The sequence below is a fragment of the Acanthisitta chloris genome, unplaced genomic scaffold, assembly GCF_000695815.1.
Source record: "Acanthisitta chloris isolate BGI_N310 unplaced genomic scaffold, ASM69581v1 scaffold4722, whole genome shotgun sequence".
Taxonomy (NCBI): Eukaryota; Metazoa; Chordata; class Aves; order Passeriformes; family Acanthisittidae; genus Acanthisitta; species Acanthisitta chloris.
This window is the reverse complement of record NW_008658667.1, coordinates 23,186-44,756: the sequence shown is the minus strand read 5'-3', so window position 1 is coordinate 44,756 and position 21,571 is coordinate 23,186. Positions and strand designations below refer to the sequence as shown.

General features: G+C 39.7%; 1 protein-coding gene across 1 annotated transcript in view; it reads left to right on the top strand.

The window, feature by feature from the left end:
- MET (MET proto-oncogene, receptor tyrosine kinase) overlaps positions 1 to 21,214 on the top strand; it is a 66,965-nt gene extending 45,751 nt beyond the window's left edge. The window contains exons 10-20 of the mRNA XM_009085176.1: positions 289 to 507; positions 6,194 to 6,340; positions 8,159 to 8,315; positions 9,132 to 9,272; positions 11,575 to 11,805; positions 14,102 to 14,182; positions 14,777 to 14,958; positions 17,041 to 17,150; positions 19,623 to 19,788; positions 20,695 to 20,831; positions 20,969 to 21,214. Of these exons, the coding sequence (XP_009083424.1) occupies positions 289 to 507; positions 6,194 to 6,340; positions 8,159 to 8,315; positions 9,132 to 9,272; positions 11,575 to 11,805; positions 14,102 to 14,182; positions 14,777 to 14,958; positions 17,041 to 17,150; positions 19,623 to 19,788; positions 20,695 to 20,831; positions 20,969 to 21,179 (1,782 nt within the window). The 3' untranslated portion in view covers positions 21,180 to 21,214. The remainder of the gene's footprint in view (positions 1 to 288; positions 508 to 6,193; positions 6,341 to 8,158; positions 8,316 to 9,131; positions 9,273 to 11,574; positions 11,806 to 14,101; positions 14,183 to 14,776; positions 14,959 to 17,040; positions 17,151 to 19,622; positions 19,789 to 20,694; positions 20,832 to 20,968) is intronic.
- The last annotated feature ends 357 nt before the right edge of the window (positions 21,215 to 21,571 follow it).

Sequence of the window (21,571 nt, the reverse complement as noted above, 5' to 3'; positions counted from 1 at the left end):
CTGCAAAACATTTACTTTAAAAGTGCTGTGAACAATCAGGCCAGGAAGCTTGTTTACTTGAACATTTCCTCAACAAGAGTGCAAACACCATTGACATGAAGTTTTTATACTTTTCTCCCAGCTCTACACAAACTGTGTAGTGCTGATCAGGATTTTACTTTGACTAAAGAAGAACAAGACCCTTGGCGTTTATTTTTTCAATATGTGTGTATTGTTAAAGAACAGTTACGTTAATCAGTGACTTCCTATGCACGTATATACTGCAATTACCTCTTTTTTTTCTTACAGGCATGTAGCCACCACTCTAGCTCAGAGATAATCTGCTGTGCAACACCTTCACTGAAAGCTTTCAATCTCCAACCACCTTTTGTAGCCAAAGTGTTCTTTATTTTTGATGGTGCCAGCTCCATGTACTTTGATTTTGATTATGTAAATAATCCTGTATTTAAGTATTTTGAAAAGCCAGTGTTCATCTCAAGAGGCAAACAAAATGTTCTGGAAATTAAGGTAAGAAATGCTGAAATTACTTTTTCAATTATTTGCAAGTGCACATCAGCAGTGCAGTGTGGAACAGACAGTTTGATGAAATAAAGGAAGCCCCAAGGAAGAGAGGGTAAAGGGAGCAGTGCATTCAGTACTGTGTTCACCTGAGCCCTTAGCTGTCACAGCTTAACAGATGCAGAGCTGGAAACAAAGATACATAGACCAGGGTGGTTGTTGGCATCAGGTGGAGTGGGAGAGGGGCTTTCCTTGTCCCCGTGGGAGGACAGTGCTGCATCAGCTCCTGATTGCAGTGAGCTGCGTCACCAGTTCAGGATTAAACATGGCCAGCAGCCCAGAACCTGATAAATGTGGTCTGTGGCAAGTCCCTGCTTTTACTGTCACATGGTTTGTGCCCTCATCATGAAAGACAGTGGAGTTGCCATTAGAAAGCAGCTTAGCAGCTTCAGCTCTCTTGAGCTGAGGGAAACTCTGGCCTATGCATGAAGTCACTCATGAGGATCAGTCACTGCTGTAGCCTAAATATTTATAGATCCATGAAAAATGCAAAGTTGATGTGAATGCCTCTTCAAAGAGCATTGAGAATAGCCTACATGGCACTGACAAACATCTCCTAGGAATGTGGGGCCCTCATAGGCACAGGCTGCTCTCTGATACAGTACCGAGGAGAAAGTATAATGTATTTTGTGACAGTCCAATTTCTTGAAACCTAGTGCTTTTCTGAGTTAGAGTATCAAATAGAAAAGTTATAAATATGGGTATTTCTAATTTGCAATGAATGCTTATGAAAATTTCTTGTCATGTGTATATAATTTATAGAAATATCTATAATTTATATAGAGTACTATCTATAAAAATGCTTTATGGAAGAAAGTCAGTCTAAATGCTTGGGTCATCTCTTTGTGTAGCTCCTGCATAGCTCTGTAAGACAAAACTTTTCCCCTCTCACAGTTATGAAATCTTGAAGCCCTGAGGTCTTTGACTCTAAGCTGGTCCAGTGGGTCACCTTCTGAGCTGCAAGACATCAGAGGGATTACTTCAGAGCTTCTGCCAGCCTTGCTGAGTTCCAGGCAAACTTTCTGAATATTAATCTGTCTCTGCAAAGTGTTTTGGGCAAATACCAAAGAATAATTGGCCTGATTTCATTTTTATATTTTATTTTTCTACTTGGAACTCTTGGCCATACAATCACTCCTTCCTCAATGCAGAGAAATTCTCTTGTTAAGAGTTAGAGAGAAACACTAGAAAGAGTTCTGGTGTGCTGGTCAGTGGAGAGCTGGGAATATTTAGCTTCTGCATGGCTCAGTGCCTCTGTGCAATGACAGCAGTGTTTTCCAGTATTTTCCAGGTCATGCATATCAACTAGTTGGAAAGAGGACTAATTTGAGAAGAATCGTAGAGTAACTTAGATTGGAAGGAACCTCTGGAGGTCTTCATAGTCTAATCCCGTTGCTCAAAACAGGGCTAAGTTAAAAATTAGGTCAGGTTGCCTATGGCCAGATGAGTTTTGAAAATCTCCAAGAATGGAGAATTAAAAAACCCAACCTCACTAGCCTTGCATTGTATAACCTGTGCTTGAGCTCCCCTCCTAGCTCAATGGCCCTCTTCATCCAGTTTGTCAGTGTCTGTCTTGTTTTGTGTGGTTCAAAACTTGACACGATTCTCCAGGTGTGGCTTAACAAGTCCTGACCAGAGCAGAACAATTGCCTTCAACCTACTGGCTTTGCTGCTGCTAAAATATGTGCTGAACCTCCATCACTATGGTGGCATACTGCTGCCTCCTTTCACATTATGATCCAGTATATCAGTAATTTTCCTAAATCTGATGTCATCTGAAAGCTCAAAGACAGTGCATCCTATTCCTTTGTCCAGGTTGACAGTAAAGATTTTAAGTAGTATTGATCCCAGTATCAGCCATTGACAAATAACACTTGTTAGACTTCTGAGATTTGAGCTTTTTCACTACCTTATAGGCCACCCATCCAGTCCATACCATCCTAATTTGTTTTCATTGCTAGGAGAGACTGTGTTGCAAAACTTGCTAAAACCAAGGTCTGCTTGGCCAGTGCTCTCCTTTCATCTACAGTGCCAGTCATCTCCGCATGGAAGGCTGCTCAGACAAAATCCACTCGAAACCTGGGTTAAAAATTAGTTGGGTTTTTTATCTCTTGAACCTTTTATTCTCCCTAAAGGAGGTCTCAAGTGCTGTTCATTGCTGGGAAGAAGCCATGTAGATAAGGCTGGCTGAGGACTGCCCTAGTGACAACTGACCAAAGTTACAATTTTGTAGTATTGACCTGTAGTCATGGCTCCCAAGGCAGATGTCTCCCTAAGCCTAATGTCCTGGTTATCTCCTGGCAACCAGCTGAAGAATAGCAATAGTGAAAGTTGGTCTCCTAGAACAAAGCATGAAGAAGCACCAATTTAACATCTTCCCCTAAACAGAATTAGTTATAGTGGGATGCTTCTATCAAAACAGTGAGGCAACTTTCATAAATTATAGTCAGGAGCCAAAAGATCATTACAAGCCATATTGGCAACACTTTTCCCTCACCCCATACCCACATTCAAAAATACACACAAGTTTACATGCCTCATGATCATATTTTGTGCAGTAATTAAGCAAGCTCAGCATGAAATTAAATGGCAGCTTGCTTCAGTGAACAGTCTGTTCTACCAAACCAAAGTTCTTTTATCTCTTTCTTAATTAGTTTCAGAGGGGTGGAGGGAGCTTTTATCACAAGTTTTTCAATCTAACTAATCTAGTGTGACATATTTGTCTTTCATCAAATGACAGTGGGTACCAATTGAAAGGTTCTGTTTGGTTTACCCTGATGACAAGATGTTTTTGTAAGAAAATGTTGCACACAAGAAAACATTAGGTCTTCTATTTAAAATGCAGTCAGGGCACTGTTTGCCACAAATGCCAGTCCTCCTTGTCTTCAGTGCCAGCCTCTCAAGGTCCCACATCATCACTGTCTTCCTCTGCCAAGTATGTGGCTCTTTGAAGTCTCTCAGTGCCCACCATGCCCCAGTCAGAGGGGTCATGACAGAGTGGCTTGAGACACTTCTCTGCTTCAACACCTTGAAGACATCACTTCAGAAGTGCTCCCATGTCCTGCCACCATGAGAAGCTCTCAGAGCATGAGAAACTCTGCTCTCTTCAGCAAACTCAGGTCTTTAGCTGTCCCCAGCAGTGAAACATCAGAGTCCACTTGCTGCCTGCCACAGGAGCCACTGACCCAGTCCTGCAAGCTGAGATGCTGACAACCCAGTGCATCCTAGCTGTGAAGATGGAAAAAAAAAGAAACAAAAAAAAGAAACAGCTTCTTTCCTCAGTCTGCTCAGAAGCCTGACCTTGTCAGGGGTTGTGCTTGTGCACTAAGCTGGTGTGGGGACTCTGTGCTTTATTCCAGAGGCTGCCTAGGCATGGGTTGCCAGTAACTAAAGTGTATTTTTAAATATAAATCTTCCACTAGGGAGATAGGTAGCACAATTTTCATTTCTATGATTTCATGTGTAACAACTGACATGTTGCACAGCATATCTGAGATACTGCCTGTCCTCTGGCACTTACATCTTAAAACTCATAGTAGGGCAAGATTTAATAAATTGTCTGCTCTATTCCTAAGCCAGTGCAACATGTGCTTTATGAGACAATCTTAAGAAACTCTTCTTGCCTATTTGTAGGTCACTCTATTGTCAATCTTCCACTTTGCATAGGAAATTATGTTACTCTCAACATCTGATCCAAAAGAGAGCAGTATGGAAACCATGGTATTTTTGTCCAAGCTGAAGAGGAAGCTCTGCAGCTGCAGTAACTCCTTATTCTTCCCTTGTCAACTCACTCTGCTTAGGAACCACAAAAATTCTGACACCAATCTCAACATTTTTGCACCTTGGTTTGTGGTTCTGCTGTTTCTAGACTTTTACCCTACCCAAATTATTCCTGTCTCTCTTAAGCTGTGAGCTGCTTGAGCTATCAGATTGGTTTGCAACAGATACTCAGTCTAGTAATGAACTTCTCCACGCTTGTGTGCAAGAGCATTGCACACCAAGAAGGGAGCAATACACATTTCAAAAGAGGAAATGCAGTTTCCCAGTTCTCACAGGAGCCAGTTTCCTCCTTTTCTTAAAATCATAGGCAAGTTCTGTTGTCCTGAGAAGAGCAAAACCACTGCTGAAAGAGTTTTGAAACCCTTAAGGTGCTGAGATATTGTTGTGAGTATGTTTGAAAGTATAATATATTAATGGTAACATAATGGTAATAGTAGCAAGTAAAAGCTACCATCTTCTTTATAACTAGCTAAGGGCCACCTTAGGAAACATAAGTATGGGGGTTCTTTTCCATTTGGGTATCAGTTTTGATGGAGAAAAAAATTCTAAGCTTTGGTATAGAAGAAAAAGAGGCTACTTAACCACACTCTTCTGGATAATATATTTATCCTGAAGATGGAAAACTGAGATTCAAGTCTTTTGAGGTACATCATTCAAAGGAAGTTTTGAACATGAATGGCTCACATGCTGCAGCAAGTGTCTATACTAATAAGCAATAAGAGGTCAATCACATGCTCCCTGGCCTGTTGAATCTTTATTTAACACCAAACAGAATGGCTCCAATTAGACAGAGGATAGAGTGCAAAATGGACTTTTATGGCCCACAATTAAAAAGCATTTACCTAGGATGTGGCATTGCCAGTCAAAATAGGACATTAGACTGGCTCTTGTATACATTTATTACAATTTTCCCAGGGTTCAGTCTCATTTTGCAGGAGATCTGAAACATATGCCAAAGTAAGATGATTTTTTTTGCCCTCAGAATGGGATACTTGTTTCCTTTCCAATATAAAAGGCCTCATAGCAGTGTCAGCTGTGATGCCTTCCTCACTTCTCATGGAAAATTCCCAGATCCAGCCCACATAAATAGCCTGTGTTAGTCCTATACTCCCTTCTCCTCTTCTAATCCTGTTTAATATGCCTCTTCTTTCATCTTAAGATGGGCTATACATGGGGTAGGGCAGCTTCTTAAATACTGATGCACTCCTGAGCACAAAAGATCCTGAACTTGACCTTTGGATGCTACTATCACAATACCAGAGGAATAATTTTTCATCCAAGTCTGGGATGTGAAAGCAGGTTTTCTGAGTAGGGAGCGCACTTTTCATGCTCTCATTTTTACCAGGGTTACTTTTGGGTTTTGGTCCATGGAATATGTTACTACAGATTTGTGTGTTATTATAAATGATTACTCCTTTTTGAAAGGTTCACTTCTGCTACCATAACCACTCGTGAAACAAAATGTTTGAGATGCATTGAGCTTGGGTATAATATAATGCCATTTTGTTTAACAACAGCATTACATAATGTGCCCTTTCTTGTGCAAAATAGGAAAAAATCTAAACAGGACCAACAGGATTAATCCTTTGGGCACTTACATTTTTAGAAGTCTGTATGGCCTGTATGAGTATTAGTAACAGCAGATTTTATCTGTAAACTTTATCATCCTACTCGGGCCTGTCTATCAAAGTCCCATTTACATGAAAAAACCTTATACACTGCAGGACAGTGTAAATTGTGATTACTCTTTTATTTCACAATTGTTTTTCCATTAAAAACATTTCCAAGCTGGTAAAAGGGCTTCTTAACTTCTATGAGATGTTTATGTAATATGAAATTGATTTTTTTTTCCAAGGGAAAGTATATTGATTCAGAAGCTATTAAAGGAGAGGTGCTAAAAGTTGGAAATAAAAGCTGCGAAAACCTCCTAGTGCAGTCCGAGTCAATTCTGTGCATGGTTCCCAGTGATCTCCTGAAGTCCAACAGTGAGCTAAATGTAGAGGTGAGGCAACTACACCACACGTGAGATATTAATGCCATTTTTATTATCATTCCCAATGTCACTATTGAACCCATAAGCTTTAAATTTAAGCCTAAGCCTGTGCTTCCAGAGATATCTTTTGTTTGTTTGGGGTGGAAATTCAAATGATATCAACTATCTTAAAATAAATTTTATTGTTGTTGTCGTTATTGCCTGTTCGTACAGACACTTTCTAGAGCCTTAGGCATAAAGCAGGACCTGAATTAAGCACAGATATAAAATTATAGTTATTAATCCAAACACAGGAAGAAACATATGGGGAAGAATGAGAAGCTATAATGGAGTAGGTTTAGTTTGGAACTCACAAGCCCTTTCTTCAACAAAAAATTCTGCTGCAGTCAAGAGGATCAGATCCTTCCTGGAAGGTTTTTTTTGTCTGCTTTTTATAATTTCATTTCAATTCTTTTTTTAAGAAGTGGATACTTAGGACAAATGCTTGAGTAGACCATTGTTCTAAAGGTGGTCTCACTAGAGTCATTCAATGTGTTATTGCAAATTTAAATTGTAGACATACTGATTCATAGAATGTGACACAAATCTTTTAGCATCTTTGTATGTTTTAAATACCAAAAAAAAGGAAAATCACAGTGGAATGGGATTACCTTTAAACTATGAAATTTTTTGATCATGGACTCTGATTCACTGAAAACGGTGGAGACTTTGCCAGTCATGTAAGTGTGATTAGGATCAAAATCTATGTAAGCTCCTTGAAGCAGAGACCATCTATTTTTCCTTTGTGTTTATGGCATTCATCTCAACAGGATCCAGGGCTGTGAATGATATCCTATGTGCTACTGCAATATAAGTAAATAGTAATAACTAATTTGATTTATTAATATAGTAAATATGCATTTTAATTTTTTAAGTAAATATTAAATATATTGGATAAATCAGGCAAACTGTAAAATTAGATGCAGCTCTCCTTTTGGTGTATCTCTTTCCCAGACCTGTAAGTGCCTAGTTTCATGGAAGACTTGTGCACAGATTGCATTAGGTTAGTATTTCATATTTTTACATATGCAGCCAGGACTAACACTACATTCAATCAGTTCTACTATGGGATATTTTCTTAACCTTTAAGAAACATATATGTGTGACATGTGTCTCATGCACAGAAAAGAACAAAACATAAAGGGGTTAAATAAGGTTTCTGCTTGTTTACTGGCAAGGAGACTCAGAAATTGCAGTCTGCCCAGCAGAGAAGAAAATTTGCTCTTTTGACGGGCAAATCCATCATTAGAGTACCCAGAGGAATGAATTCCACAGAAGGAAGAGAAAAGATGGCCAAATGCATTCCAACTGGCTGAGCTAGTGCTGTGTGGCCTAAAACAGTTTTTCCCTGTTAGCTGCTTGGTGTTTGTTTGGTTGTTGATTTTTGGGGTTGGTTTTTTTGTTTTGTTTTGTTTCTTTAAACTGTCAGCAAGCTAGAAGCTGGCAAGGAACAGGTTCACGTGACCTTGGGAACTAAAATACAGGCACGCTGTCAACAAGAGAGTGAGTTTGATATTACAGTGTATTTATGCCAGAAGGACACATATTAAAGACAGTTGGGCTGTTTTTTCATGTACCTCTCAGCCCATATATCCACAGGCCTGTACATTTCTGTGCACCATTTGAGTAAAAGTATGAATTTAGCATTTTGAATTAACAGCTGGTAAAAGTGGGACCATAACAGATTTAATACTCATGGGACATAGCAGATCATACTTTAGTACTACTAATCTAGTTCTTACTTGTCTTTTGAAATCATCACAGTACTTTTTCTCTTCGCTGTTTCAGTGGAAGCAAGAAGTTTTGTCAGTAGTTATCGGAAAAGTGCTGATCCAGCAAGATGAGAATTTCACAGGACTAATTGCTGGAATACTTTCAACAGCAGTTTTGACTTTTATCTTTTTGGTGGCTTTGCTCTGGAGAAGGAAGAAGAAACAAATTAAAGGTCTGTCATAGTCAATCCCATCCAATAATTCCATTATTATATGTTAGATTTTAAAAACTGTCATAATTTTGTGCTTTGCTCAACTACCATGTGATGCCCTGTTGTAACCTGTCAGCAGAGGTTTCACAATCAAGTCCAAATGTTTAGTTGCATTTCAGCATTTGGCTCTTGCCTCAGCTGGGTGAAAGGCCACATTATGCCTTAAGCAGAAGGATTTCAGAGGCACTCTGAGCTATTAGGAAAACTTAGTAACTTATATTCCCCAGTCAGCCTTGGAAGAAGGGATGAGTAAATGACATGCATGGAATCACAAGCACTTCAGCTTCATCCAGTTGCCTTGTAGTCCTCCAGGCTGTGCCTGAGTTGTGCAAGACACAGAGCACTATAGTGTCCTGGTCTCTTATTCACCCAAAACAGGAACTTGGTCAGACTCTGCGTCCTCTCTGGCCCCTGTGTCTGGGTTTCCTTCCAGTGGGAACTGCCACACTATGCAAGGTGGGAGGAGGAGGGGAGCTAGTATATAATCAAGACTTGTTCTGAAGTGGTATCACAGTCAGACCATGAAGATGTTCCTAGAGCCCTCAAAGCTGTCTTCAATCTTCCAGTGTGGCCAAGAGTGGGTCATTAACACAAATTGCAGCAAATCTTGTGCTGTACAAATAGCTCAAGTTCAGGTCCTGCAAATGGCTGCCACAGCAACAACCTGACCCTCTTCCCAGCAGAGCAGAACATCTAAATTTGAATAAATAGCTAAATGAATATCGACATACTGAAAACATGAGAGTTTTCTAATATTTCTTTCTCCTTGCCGTTCAGATCTGGGAAGCGACCTAGTGCGCTATGATGGCAGAGTGCACACCCCTCACCTGGACAGGCTGGTGAGTGCCAGGAGTGTGAGTCCAACCACAGAAATGGTTTCAAGCGAGTCTGTAGACTACAGATCAACGTTTCAGGAAGGTATTCTATTCCTCTATTAATAGTTTTTATGTCTTGCTTTTCATGCATCTTCAGATGATAGCTATTTTGATCAGTGTCTCAATTTCTATTTCTCATCTGGTTTTTCTGTGTCTGCATTTTTGGGACTCTCGTGTTCACAGGCTTGCTATTTTAACTGAGCTTCTCAGGTGCTTCCCAAGATTCAGGTGCAAAGGATTTTTACTTTTACTCAGGTGTGAGGAATATATAAAATACTACTAGTAAAAACTCTCTATAAGTATGCTCCACAATTTATTAAGAGCTAGTGGATACAAAGATTTTGTGTTATCATGAGGTCTGTACACCGTGTGCAAATCTGCTCTGATTTTAAGGAAAACATCAAGTGGCTGTAGGTTTAGTCTGTCCCAGTGACTTCATACAGTCATCATAAAGCAGTTCTGTTGGCCCAACATAGGACACGGAATTTTGTTTATTAATGCCCATCCTGTAAAACAGGCCATTGCATAATGCAGAAATGTTGATTTTTAAAATTAGGCTACAGGAATATGAAAACTGTGAGTGTAGGTCCACATGAGCCAAGATGCCAGTCTCAGGGAAGAATAACCCTGTGCCAAATAGTTTTTTGTGCTGTATAACAGCACTTTACAGTGCATATTCTTCAGAAGAGCAGCCTGCTACACTTATCATACCACATCAGGCTGAACAGCTCCTTTAAGACATATGGATACCATGTTCTGTGATTACCATTAATGAGCCTTTAACTTTTAGGAGTTACCACATTACGGTATGTGAGATATCACAGATATTCTTTAGTTTTGTTATAGACATAATCTTGTACTACTTCAAGTGCTGTCATATACAACTCAATGGAAATCACCCCAAATCCTTATTCCACCCTTGTAAGCCCCAGTCATGGAGCTGTTTGAGGGACAGCCCTGTTCCCATCTTCCTTTGTTATTCTTTAATTGCTGCCCCCAGCTCATACGGGAAGTTTCTTGACTGAAGAATTCCCAAAGGAAAAGGAAAGCCTGTGCCACTGGCTGTAAGGGAAAGTGGTACATGGGACACAACTATGCAAAGATCATTGGTGGAAACTAAATCTGCAGTGGTCCTGGGGCCACTGTACTGGCAAAGCACAGCAGGGAGTGCACCTAAGAAGGAGTTGTGTTCACTTAATGTTTCTCTAGCAATGTTTATGTCAATTACTGTCATAAAATAAAATAACAGGAACTTTCATGGATAGAAAATGGCAAGAAATGGCTAGATTATTCTACCATGGTTATTAAATAGATATTTGGCCTCAATAACAAATATACTGGTTTGTAAATATAAGAGTTGGTATTTTTGCTTCTAGATAGAATAGCACAGAGTTTTTCTCAGTACCTAGAGTGATAACAGCAGCAATGAAAATTTCCCAGGTTTTATACAGAAATATGTAAAGTATGTCTGTACAACATCTTTTACTTGTTGTGATAAAATACCTGAAAATTTCTGGTGTTAAAATTATACCCCTTTTTTGTGGGTTTTTTTTTGACCCTGGACTAAATTCTGCTCATCAACTCCACTGAAATCATTCCAAACTGAAATTGGTATAAATTCAACTTAGTTCTTTCATTCAATCACATAAAATACTGGGAAAAAATCTTTGAAACAAAAACAGTGTGAAATACCTGTCTAGCATGATGTTGATAAAAAATAATTCTCAAATAAATACTCCTGGCTTTACTGAAATATTTTAATTTCTGCTATATCAGATGGCTCATGTTATTTTCATGAGTAACACCAACTGTATTATCTTCAGCAGTTACAGGATATGAATCACCTCTAGGCATTTCCCTGGTTGAATATTTACCATTGGATAAATATAGCTAGTCATCAGCAGTTTGGAAACCTTCACTAAATGTAAAGTTCTCTACCAAATTAGAACATGACAATAATAAAAGGTTTCATGTTTTTAGTTGTTCAGTACCTTCTCCTGTACTGGTGAATTTTTTCTGCTTTACTTGTTCCTCCCAATTACTATAACCTCTACTTGGCAAGAAGTGATGAGGCTTGATTCCATCTCCTCAGAAAAGTGGAAGTTTTGCCATTTACTTTCATAAAAGTAGAGCTGAGACAAGCATAAGTTTCTAGTGACATGTTTTTTCTGGAGTTTGGCAGATTAGCAATGCATATTTTCATTTTCCCTTTGTGACCAAAACTTCCACAAAGCCAAGCCACTTCCAAACTGATAAAATCAAATTTTGCTTACCAATGCAATAAAACTTTTCATTTTCTAAGGGGAAGTTTGAAAGGATTCTAACAGTTCCTGTTCATCTTGCAGATCAGTTTCCAAGCATGTCTCAGAACGGATCGTGCAGACCTGCCCAGTATCCTCACTCTGACCTCTCCCCGATTCTGTCTAGTGGAGACTCAGATTTAGCCAGTCCACTTCTCCAAACTAATGTCCACATTGACATCAGTGCCTTAAATCCTGACCTGGTCAAAGAAGTGCAGCATGTGGTCATTGGTGCTAACAGCCTTATTGTGCACTTCAATGAAGTAATAGGAAGAGGTGGGTACTGTGACTCTTACCTTGCAAACTGCTCTTCTTTTGGCAACCATTCTGAATAAGGTGTTTACACAAAGGTTTTCCAAGCTTTTTACCTCTTACAGCACTGTGTCCCATGCACTGAATCAAGGGGGGAACCAAGGGGCTCTCCTTTGAAGTCAAATGAAGGAGTGTGCAGTTGATCAGTTGGAGAAGACATCATCAGGAGGAAGGAGTCTGCCAATTAATGGGCTGCTTTGAACTCAGAAACTTGCTGGTTCCCCCTCACCTGCCTCACTCTCACCCTTTTCCAGGCTACAGAAAAGCATAGCCAGGGCTTCTGATCCATGAGGCTGCAGTGCAGAAGTGAGACTGCTGCAGGATATTGCACAAAGCCTAAGCACACACCTGAATGGCAGGGGTTGCTGAGGCAGGGGCACAAGCGACCTTGAACATGGACCCTATGATCTGTCATGATTGCTGCATGACACAGGAAACTCCTGCAATCACTAATGCATTCAGTAAAAGTCCCCATGGGCCAGGTGAAATGCCCACAACCCTTTTCCCTCCATGTTTCTCCCAGCTCTTCAGGAATTTAATGTTTCCTCTCAGCAAAGGCTCTCCATTCCCCCCCGTTCCTCATCCCAGCTGCAGCAATGCATGGCTCCTGACTCAATTCCCCTTAGTTTTGTCCCTGATATAGCAAGTCTCATCACTCCTATTCCTCTCCATCTCCATAAGCAAGTTCCTTTCACCTTTCGTAACCCAAGCCAGTATTTCTGTTAGGGACATTTATTAAACTCTGTACAATAGAGTATACCTATTAGCAACTGAAATACAAACTGGATTTTCAGTACTTCTACAGATCATGCATGACAGGCCTCTTATTGAGTATCAGAATATTGATTCTAAAATTGGCTATAAATTATATTCCTAATGCCTCTTCTGCAGGAAAAGAGCCACAAATCAAACAAACAGTCAGTGTGTTTCTCTTCATCTATTACACTTCATCATCCCCAGTGCAAGGGTGGGCCCTTTTCTTGTTTTGGAAAACTCCAAGTAATTTCCCCTTTTTTTAAATGGTGAAAAATATCAGGAATGACACCAATATAATTAACCATTTTAATTTTTCTCCTCTATAACTAGGAATGGGCCAAACTCAAAAATATTTGAGACACACCCAATCCAAACTTTAGGATTTGTGCCCAGGCTCGAGCAATCTGTGGTCTGATGGGATTTTAGTTGCTTTTATAAAACAAACAAACTTTGTATTAATTTTGCCTCCAGCCAAAAGCAAAGCCAAATGAGCTCTGACCAGTGCTTGTGACTGGAACCTAGTAGAATTAATCAGATAGTCTTCTTCTCTGCAGAAATTACACTTAAGAGAAAAAACTATTTTGTTTTCTAACTGCAAATATTAGTATGCTAAAAGTGTCCAGTATATAGTACATCTGTGAAGGAAAGCCACATTTACATGTACATAATTTGTTTTGGATAAGGTAATGCATGAGCCTGGAGCTCAAACCTCACTGTTTCTCAAACAGGTCAGCCTGACTTCTCCATAGTCAGTTTCTTTAGACTACCCCATTTGCTTGGCAGGAAAGCACAGGATCAGAAAGGATTTCTGTGTCCCTGGCAATTCACTTCACTGCTTAGACTGTAAGAAAGAACACAAACTTTGCTCGTTGTCTTTTCATGATATTTTACGCTTGGAACTAGTCCATAGCAGAGACTGCTGCCTAGTGATACTGCCAGTCTGTGACCAGCTCCCAAACCGTCCATGGCCAGCACACCACTTCTAACACTCAACATTTTCCACGGAATAGCAGGACCTGAGCGATTGTAAGCCCACGGTGACTGTCCTTTCCACTGAAGATGCATCAAGTTTGTGCAGTCTAGTGGACCTCTTAGCATGGGCTTGCAGATCATTGGGAACCACTGATCTAGTGGTTATGTCAGCTCCTAACCTCTCCCTGTGCCTCCAGGACAGAAGATTATGGTGGGAATATGCTGATATGTCTTTTGTGAGCATAGTAATTCCAAGAACATGAAACATTGGTGGTGCCAGCCTTATCATTACTTATACTCTCCATTTGGGTCAAGAAATACCAATTGTGCTGCAAATAGAGTCTTCATTTTATGCAGTGGTGGTTTCATGTAATGGTTTTATGTGTTAGTTAGGAAGCATACATTGCAAGTGTTGGGAATTGGGCAGAAGTGGAGTGTGATCACTTTCTTAAAGCATAACTGCTACCCAGTGGAAAATACCAGAAAGCTAATTTTGCTTCTTAAAGCTAATATTGCTCATTTTTTTACACAGGACATTTTGGGTGTGTGTACCATGGGACATTGCTGGACAATGATAGCAGGAAAATTCATTGCGCTGTGAAGTCACTGAATAGTGAGTTACATGTTTAGTAGTGAGATATTACTATAATTCCAAAGATAACTGGAGTGAACTGATAAATTTCAGGGAGGTATACTTTCACAAACCAAGATTCTTAGTTGCAGCTGAATCAGATTTATCTTTGGAGCAATTCCAATTATTTCAGATTACCATGAGGCATTGGTATATATTTTTACATCAAATGAAATGTCCATATGTTTTCTCTGCAAAGAAAAGGACACTGGGAAATGAGGGAAAAGCAGTGTAATTTTTTTATTCTTCTGAATACTGAAGATTTGGGTTTGGAAGTTAAGTTGCTAAAAAGTGGACAAAGCTGCTGGAAAAACAGGAAAAGACTATAACAACATTTTGTGTTGTTATCCAGTTTTAAATAGTTCATAATGAGAAAAGGTGAAACGGAATTAAAATCACCAACAGACTGTATTTGGCCACTGTAAGAAAATCAGTGCACATAACCTAGCTTTAATGTGGGAAGCGGGGAGCACGTTTGTAGTCTCTCATTGTTGTGCAGTGGCAGGCTGTACAGAAATAAACTCCAGTTTGTTTCTGTTTCTTTTAATTAACTAATTTTATTACTGGATTTCTCAGGGATTACAGACCTGGAAGAAGTAGCTCAGTTTCTGAAAGAAGGCATAATCATGAAAGATTTCACTCATGCCAATGTTCTGTCACTGCTGGGAATCTGTTTGCGCAACGAAGGATCCCCGTTAGTTGTTCTTCCATACATGAAACACGGAGATCTTCGAAACTTCATTAGGAATGAGACTCATGTAAGTACATGGTGAGGTCTACCAAACAGTAATGCAAGTCTAGCCACGCCCTGCTCCAACACCACAGATTATAGGCTCTCCTAATTGCATTACGTCTGTAACTTGCTGCCGCTGCTACACCTTAACCTTTAGCACTTGCTTAGGCTGGCATCAAGCCTAGCCACAGCACTGCCACTCCTTCCCTTCCCCCTCAAATTCCTCTCTAGAATGTTTCCCAGAAATTATCAGCAATAAGTATTTCTCATTTCCCATCTATAAGCCTCTTTATAAACAAATGTGTTTATGAGATCTAAGTCAAGGGGCCCAATCATCTGCTGGTTTAAACTGGCATATCTCTGTTGTCTTCAGCAGAGCTGTGCCTGTCATCACGATCTGCTCTTCCAACTCCTAGGTAAGGGATCTTCATGTCCAGCTAGTGTCACAGTCCCTTTGTTATCATCAATATTTTTCTTATCTTAAGAAAAAAACCCTGTACTATCAGAGGTCTTTCCCATTTCTATTTAAAGAATGCAGCTGCCACAGATTTGCCTCACTGCTTTCTCTCAAGTATTAGACCACAGGTCTTGCCTCAGGTAGTATAAGCCCACTTTATAATGTATTTCACCCATTTTGCACTGTTAAGGCAAAATAAAGTGACTTCTGAGCCAAGAGGATTTCCCCCCTGCTTCTATGGCAATCAACAATAGCCAGTAAAATTTTAAAAAGAAATGTATTTTGACAAATTGTTGGAGGATTTAAGGTTTCTGAGGTAGGGACCTCTTGCCTTTTGAGTTTCCTTCATTATACAAGCACCAGGGTCCTTGTCTTGAAAAGTGCCATGGTCCTTCCTGAAATAAATAGAATAATGACCACAGCTGAACAAGATTGTTCCATGGAAGAAAATTATAAGGAGCAATGTAAACAGCACAAAAATCTGTGGAAACCTTACTATTACATAACAAGTCATACAGTTGGATAAAAGATTTACAGGTTTATGTTTACCTTTATTTTTATACTTACCATTTTCGGTATGTCTCACCTTGTAGAACAGCAGAAATAGTTAACAATCATTGCAGAAAATCTTCCTCTGGTAACTGCTAAGATCTCATTTGCCTTTTCCATGACATCATACTGATGCACTTATTTTGTCCCAAATAGGACTCTCTCCTTTCGTGGTCATCTCCAGCTGATGACTCCAAGTTCACAGTACCTTCTACTGAGTTGCATGCTATTACTCTATAAGTTTACATACATGAATTTTGTGTATCAGCTGTTGCAAAGAGTTCACGAGCAGGGAAGACACAGAACACTCACTATAAGATCCTGAAAAAGCCTTCAACTTTATTGATAGCTCAGTTCTCTTTTATACAGTGCATGAATAACCATGCTTATTGTTCTCTTTACTATTACCTAACCATTACCTAAACCCTAAAAGTTACATTTGTATACTTTCTCAGCTTGCAGGACAACTAAGCCTATTATTCACTTTAGCATTACCTAAGCTCTAAAGGTTACATTTGTATACTATTTCTGCTTGCAGATGCAGCTGTGAAGAACTCTTCTTTATACTCTGATGAATTCTCCTTTATTCTCCTGGATAGCAGTTTAGTGTTAGTTCTTTGTTTTAACTCAAGGATGGCCTTCCTTAGCGCTTACAATGTTATATTTTTATGCTGACTGTACTGACAAGCTGTTATGCTGACTATGCTGGCAAGCTAAATTCTTGAGGCCTAGTTCATAGTTATATGCTCAAAGCTCCCATAGACCTTTGCTCGACTCTTGCTCGCACAATGCTCTCCAGGAGCTGTGCCCCTGTTCCCTTAGCCATTCTTCAACAAGCTGTGACACTGAGGTTTCAGCATACTGTTCTACTTCCCAGCCCAGGTCATGCTGCTTGTGCTGCAAACTCCACTCTTGTGGAGACTGTCAGCTTTTTTGTTTTCTTACAGTGTGTCAGCTTAAACCAGTTTCACTACAAGCATCAACCTGTCTTGATAATTCTGGTGGCAGGATAGGTGTCTAAAACCTGAAGAGTCCCAGCAAAAAGCAGTCTGCTCCTTGGGCTTCTGCATTCATTGTATCACAAATGTTTATATTTTACAGAATCCAACAGTAAAAGATTTAATTGGATTTGGCCTTCAGGTTGCAAAAGGAATGAAATACCTTGCAAGCAAAAAGTTTGTCCATAGAGATCTGGCAGCAAGAAACTGTATGTAAGTACAAACATCTACTTCCAGCCACGTTATCACACTCTTCTGTGTAAGACAGTGAGATGAGAGAAATTAAAGTTTCCAGGAACCTGCTTGTTTTTAGTCAAAATAGAGTGGTTTTTTCATTGCTTCATAATTATACTGATGTTTGTCTTGCATACTGATGAGCTACTCATTTTGCTAAGGGCTCATTTCTTACACATAAGCTTTTTTTGAGTGTGAGAAATAAGAAAAGCTGAGGTGAAAGTGTAGCCTCTCAAAGTCATTGGTTAGAGAGTTTAAAAGGCATCTCCTAAGGGAAGTTAAACCGCTGTTGCCTCAACTTGCTGTGCTTCCACCCAACCTCTTCAGAAGCAACACATCTCTGGTGCCACACCTAACAGGAGGGAGAGGAACACAGGGGAACTTTATGAGAAAAACAGGAACACAAAGAAACACCAGTGAGACCTCTTGACAATAACCTTTCATTACATGAGTATGAGCTTACTTTGGCTCAACTATGCACACAAATTAACATTCAAAGAATCTTACTAGTGTCTGCGTAGCCAGACAGCTCAGTTCACACAGACTGGTACAGGAGTTGCCGATACGATTAAGCTGATTCATCACCGATGTTTTGAATTAATGAGGTACAGGATTAAACATTAGAGTTTATTCTTAGCACTTCATAAACTGGAACTCTGGCTGGAATAAAGGTCATTAACCTGTGACATCAGATTTCTTATTCTTTTTCCCAAGACTGCACACTTGTGCAGATGAACAGCCTCTGAAAAAACATTTTCTTACAGTTGCTGGTTTTTTAAAGGAGGGAAAAAGCCAAAAGCAACATGATTTTGAGGTTTCCTAGGAAGAATTGATTTGGCTTACAGGACAAAATTCCTAATTTCTAATCAAATTCCAAATAGTAGCAACAGGACATTCCCTCTGGCCTACTGTCTCTTCCTTGGGTGAGGAGGGAAGAGCTATCAGGGTGTCTCACATGACCATTCTTTCATGCTTACAAATGGCTCAGCACTTCAGAGCCTGGAGAGCTGCTGCCACAAGAGAAGACTCACATTCCCCATGTGGCCATGTGCAGTCCAGCATTCAGAAGCACAACCCCTGCCACAGTGGTAGTGTCATCAGAAACAAAGCTGGAATGCAAATATAGCCCCCATGGACTCTTAATTCTATCCCACTAACCTGGAAGAGGTGCAGGAACCTGCTATGGCATAAACTATCTTCTGTCGATCCATCAAAGTTCCCTCCTACTCCCTTCAACAGATTTAGTTATAACATCAGTAAATACAGCAGGTGGTTGTGTCCCACTCAGAGGGACTTCAACAGACCACAGTTGTCCAGACAGAAACCTCATAAATTCAGGAGAGGGGAATGCCATGTGTAGACACTGAAATGGGATCCTTTAGCCTAGAAAAGGTTCAGGGGGACCTTATCCATATGTATAAATACTTGATATGGTAGAGTAAATAAGATGAACCCAGATTCTTCTAAGTGGTGCCCAGGGACAGGCCAAGACCTAGTGAGCACAAACTGAAACAGAGAAAATTGCATTTAAACACAGGGAGAAATGAACTCATTGTAATGATAATTGAACACTGGCACAGGTTGTGGAGTTTTTATCCTAGCAGATATTCAAAGCCCAGCTGGTTATGGTCCTGGGCAACCTGCAGTAGCTGACCCCACTTTGAGCAGGGGAGGTGGTGGTGAACAGGATGATCTTCAGAGGTCCCTTCCAACCTCACCCATTCTGTGATTGTGTCACTCTATAAAGAAGTGAGCAAATGTTTGCTGTGGCTAGGTCTGCACGTGTAATGAAGGATAGGCTTAAGCATGCCAACACCCATGCTTTGTCTAGTTTTTTGACAATGATACTGCTTGTCTGGACAAACATCAAGCTTAGGAGAAATAAAGCTAGGGAGGTCTTCTAATATGGCTGAGCTGTAACCCCAACAGAACTTTAGTTAGGCCATCATTCTCTCCCAGTACAGACACCAAACACATTCTTAGTTACAGGACTACATTATTATAGACAAGCAGTCACTGAGATAATGATGGATATTTCCTTACCAAAACTGAGAGTGAGTAGGAAAGGTGCTGATTTGACTTGGAAATAAAAATGAGCAGTTTTGTGGATACAGCTGTGGAAGAAACGATGTAGTGCTCAGTCAGGATGTATAGGCTATTAGCAAAAATATTTTTTCACAGAGGAATTGTTTTAGAAAAACTGTAATTCAAATTGTATTCAAATTGTATCAGAACAATATCAGTGATTTCCTGAGTTCACTCGCTGTTAAGTGGGTGTCAAATATACTTTGCTGCACTTTTTTTTTTACTGTTACATGAGTTAATTTATCCAAAATAAAGTGCTGCCTTCCAAAGTCACAGTCTCAAAAATGTAAGTCAATCATTACAATCCACTATCACTGTAAATTTTGCCTGCTCAGTTGCAAATAATACATTTTGTCATTTCTCTAGGTTGGATGAAAAATTTACTGTCAAGGTTGCTGATTTTGGTCTTGCTAGAGATGTCTATGATAAAGAATACTACAGTGTGCACAATAAAACAGGAGCTAAACTGCCAGTGAAATGGATGGCTTTAGAAAGTTTACAAACTCAGAAATTCACAACAAAGTCAGATGTGGTAATGTACAAACATATTTTTATCACCTATTTATTTGTCTTATATTGCCTGAGGCATCTCTGTAGGTTTTAATGAATGGACTAACTCCAAATCAAAACTTATATTTGAATCTAGCTTTAGTTAATGTAAGAAGAAGAAGAGACTGTTTTCTACATCCAGAAAGTGTATTTATCCCAGTCACAAAGTAACAAGTTGTTGACCTTATTATCTCTTACTGCTCAGGAAAGAATTGGGAGTTTAATCCTGTTCCAAGGGAAACTAAGGGCATTCCAAGAAGCCAAGTTGGAGCTGAACCCTGCTATAGGAGGGGCTCTGGAAAGCTTTGCAAAACAGGTTAACTTTGAGACTTGTAAAATTTAACAGTTCCCAAAAATACTTTGTTTGCTCTATAAATACGCACTGCCAGCCTGCAGCAGTCTCAAGTATTACCTGGCCATTTATGAAGAAAAAAATTATTAAGATGAAGTCATTAGTTGTCTGGATCGCTTTGTATTTTAGCTCTCCTTTCAATCCAGATTCAGATTAGCCTGTGATACATAGAATTTTCACCATATATATTGTCTTCAGTATGTATTACACAGGGTTAGTCAGATCATCAGCTCATGTAAACTGGCAGAGCTCCATTAACCTCAAAAGAGGTCTGCCAATTCATACCAGAAAAGTAGCAGGTCTGTAGGCTTCTGTTTTCTTTCATTTACTTTGTTGAGATTCTTTGGGTCTAATTTAAGTGTCTTCTCAAGTCCATACATCATTTTATTAGCCCACTTCAAAGAAAGCTGAATGCAGTAAAATAACTTTTTTCAAATCCGTGCATCTGAATGCTTAAGTGTGTCAAACCACCCTCTAAAACCGGAATGTAAAACTCTCGAACCCTGTAACTTAAAATTTATTTCTTTGTTTTCTCAGTGGTCCTTTGGTGTGTTGTTATGGGAACTTATGACACGAGGGGCACCACCTTACCCTGATGTAAATTCTTTTGATATAACTGTTTACTTATTACAAGGGAGAAGGCTGCTACAACCTGAGTACTGCCCTGATCCACTGTAAGTAAATAGTTTACAAAGCCTTCTGCAAATTCTGCTGGTTCTGATACTATAGTAAGTGGGAGGAAAGAGAGGTTTGGGGTTTTTTTCTTCTTATGTAATTTCATAACTGAACACCTGGTTTATTTGCACGGCAGGTATGAAGTCATGCTGAAGTGTTGGCATCCGAAACCTGAGATGCGTCCAGCGTTTTCTGAACTTGTTTCAAAAATATCAACAATCTTCTCCACTTTCATTGGGGAACACTACGTTCATGTCAATGCTACTTACGTCAACGTGAAGTGCATTGCTCCCTATCCTTCTCTTTTATCATCACAAGACAACACAGACATGGATGTTGACACATGACAGGTGTGTCTGAAATAGAGGAAAATCCATTCTTATTTGTATGAACAAAAAGGAAAACATTTTGTCCACTAGTTTTTACTGCCCAGTCTTTGTGAGAACACTGTTGCACATGTTTATATTGTTGCCCAAGTTGCACTAGTACAAGGATACGATATCATATTGTTTAAGGCTATGGGATTCCATAAACTATGAGAGTGATTTCCAAGCATTTGGACAACTGCATCAATTTACCAAATGGAAATGTGGCGTGCTACCATCCAGAGCTAGTTCCCACTAGCTGTCATTAGCTGTTTTTGTGCTACCATCCAGAGCTAGTTCCCACTAGCTGTCATTAACGTGTGCTCAGACCCAAGAACAAAGATTCATCATTAATGCCATGAAGGAGAAAGTAG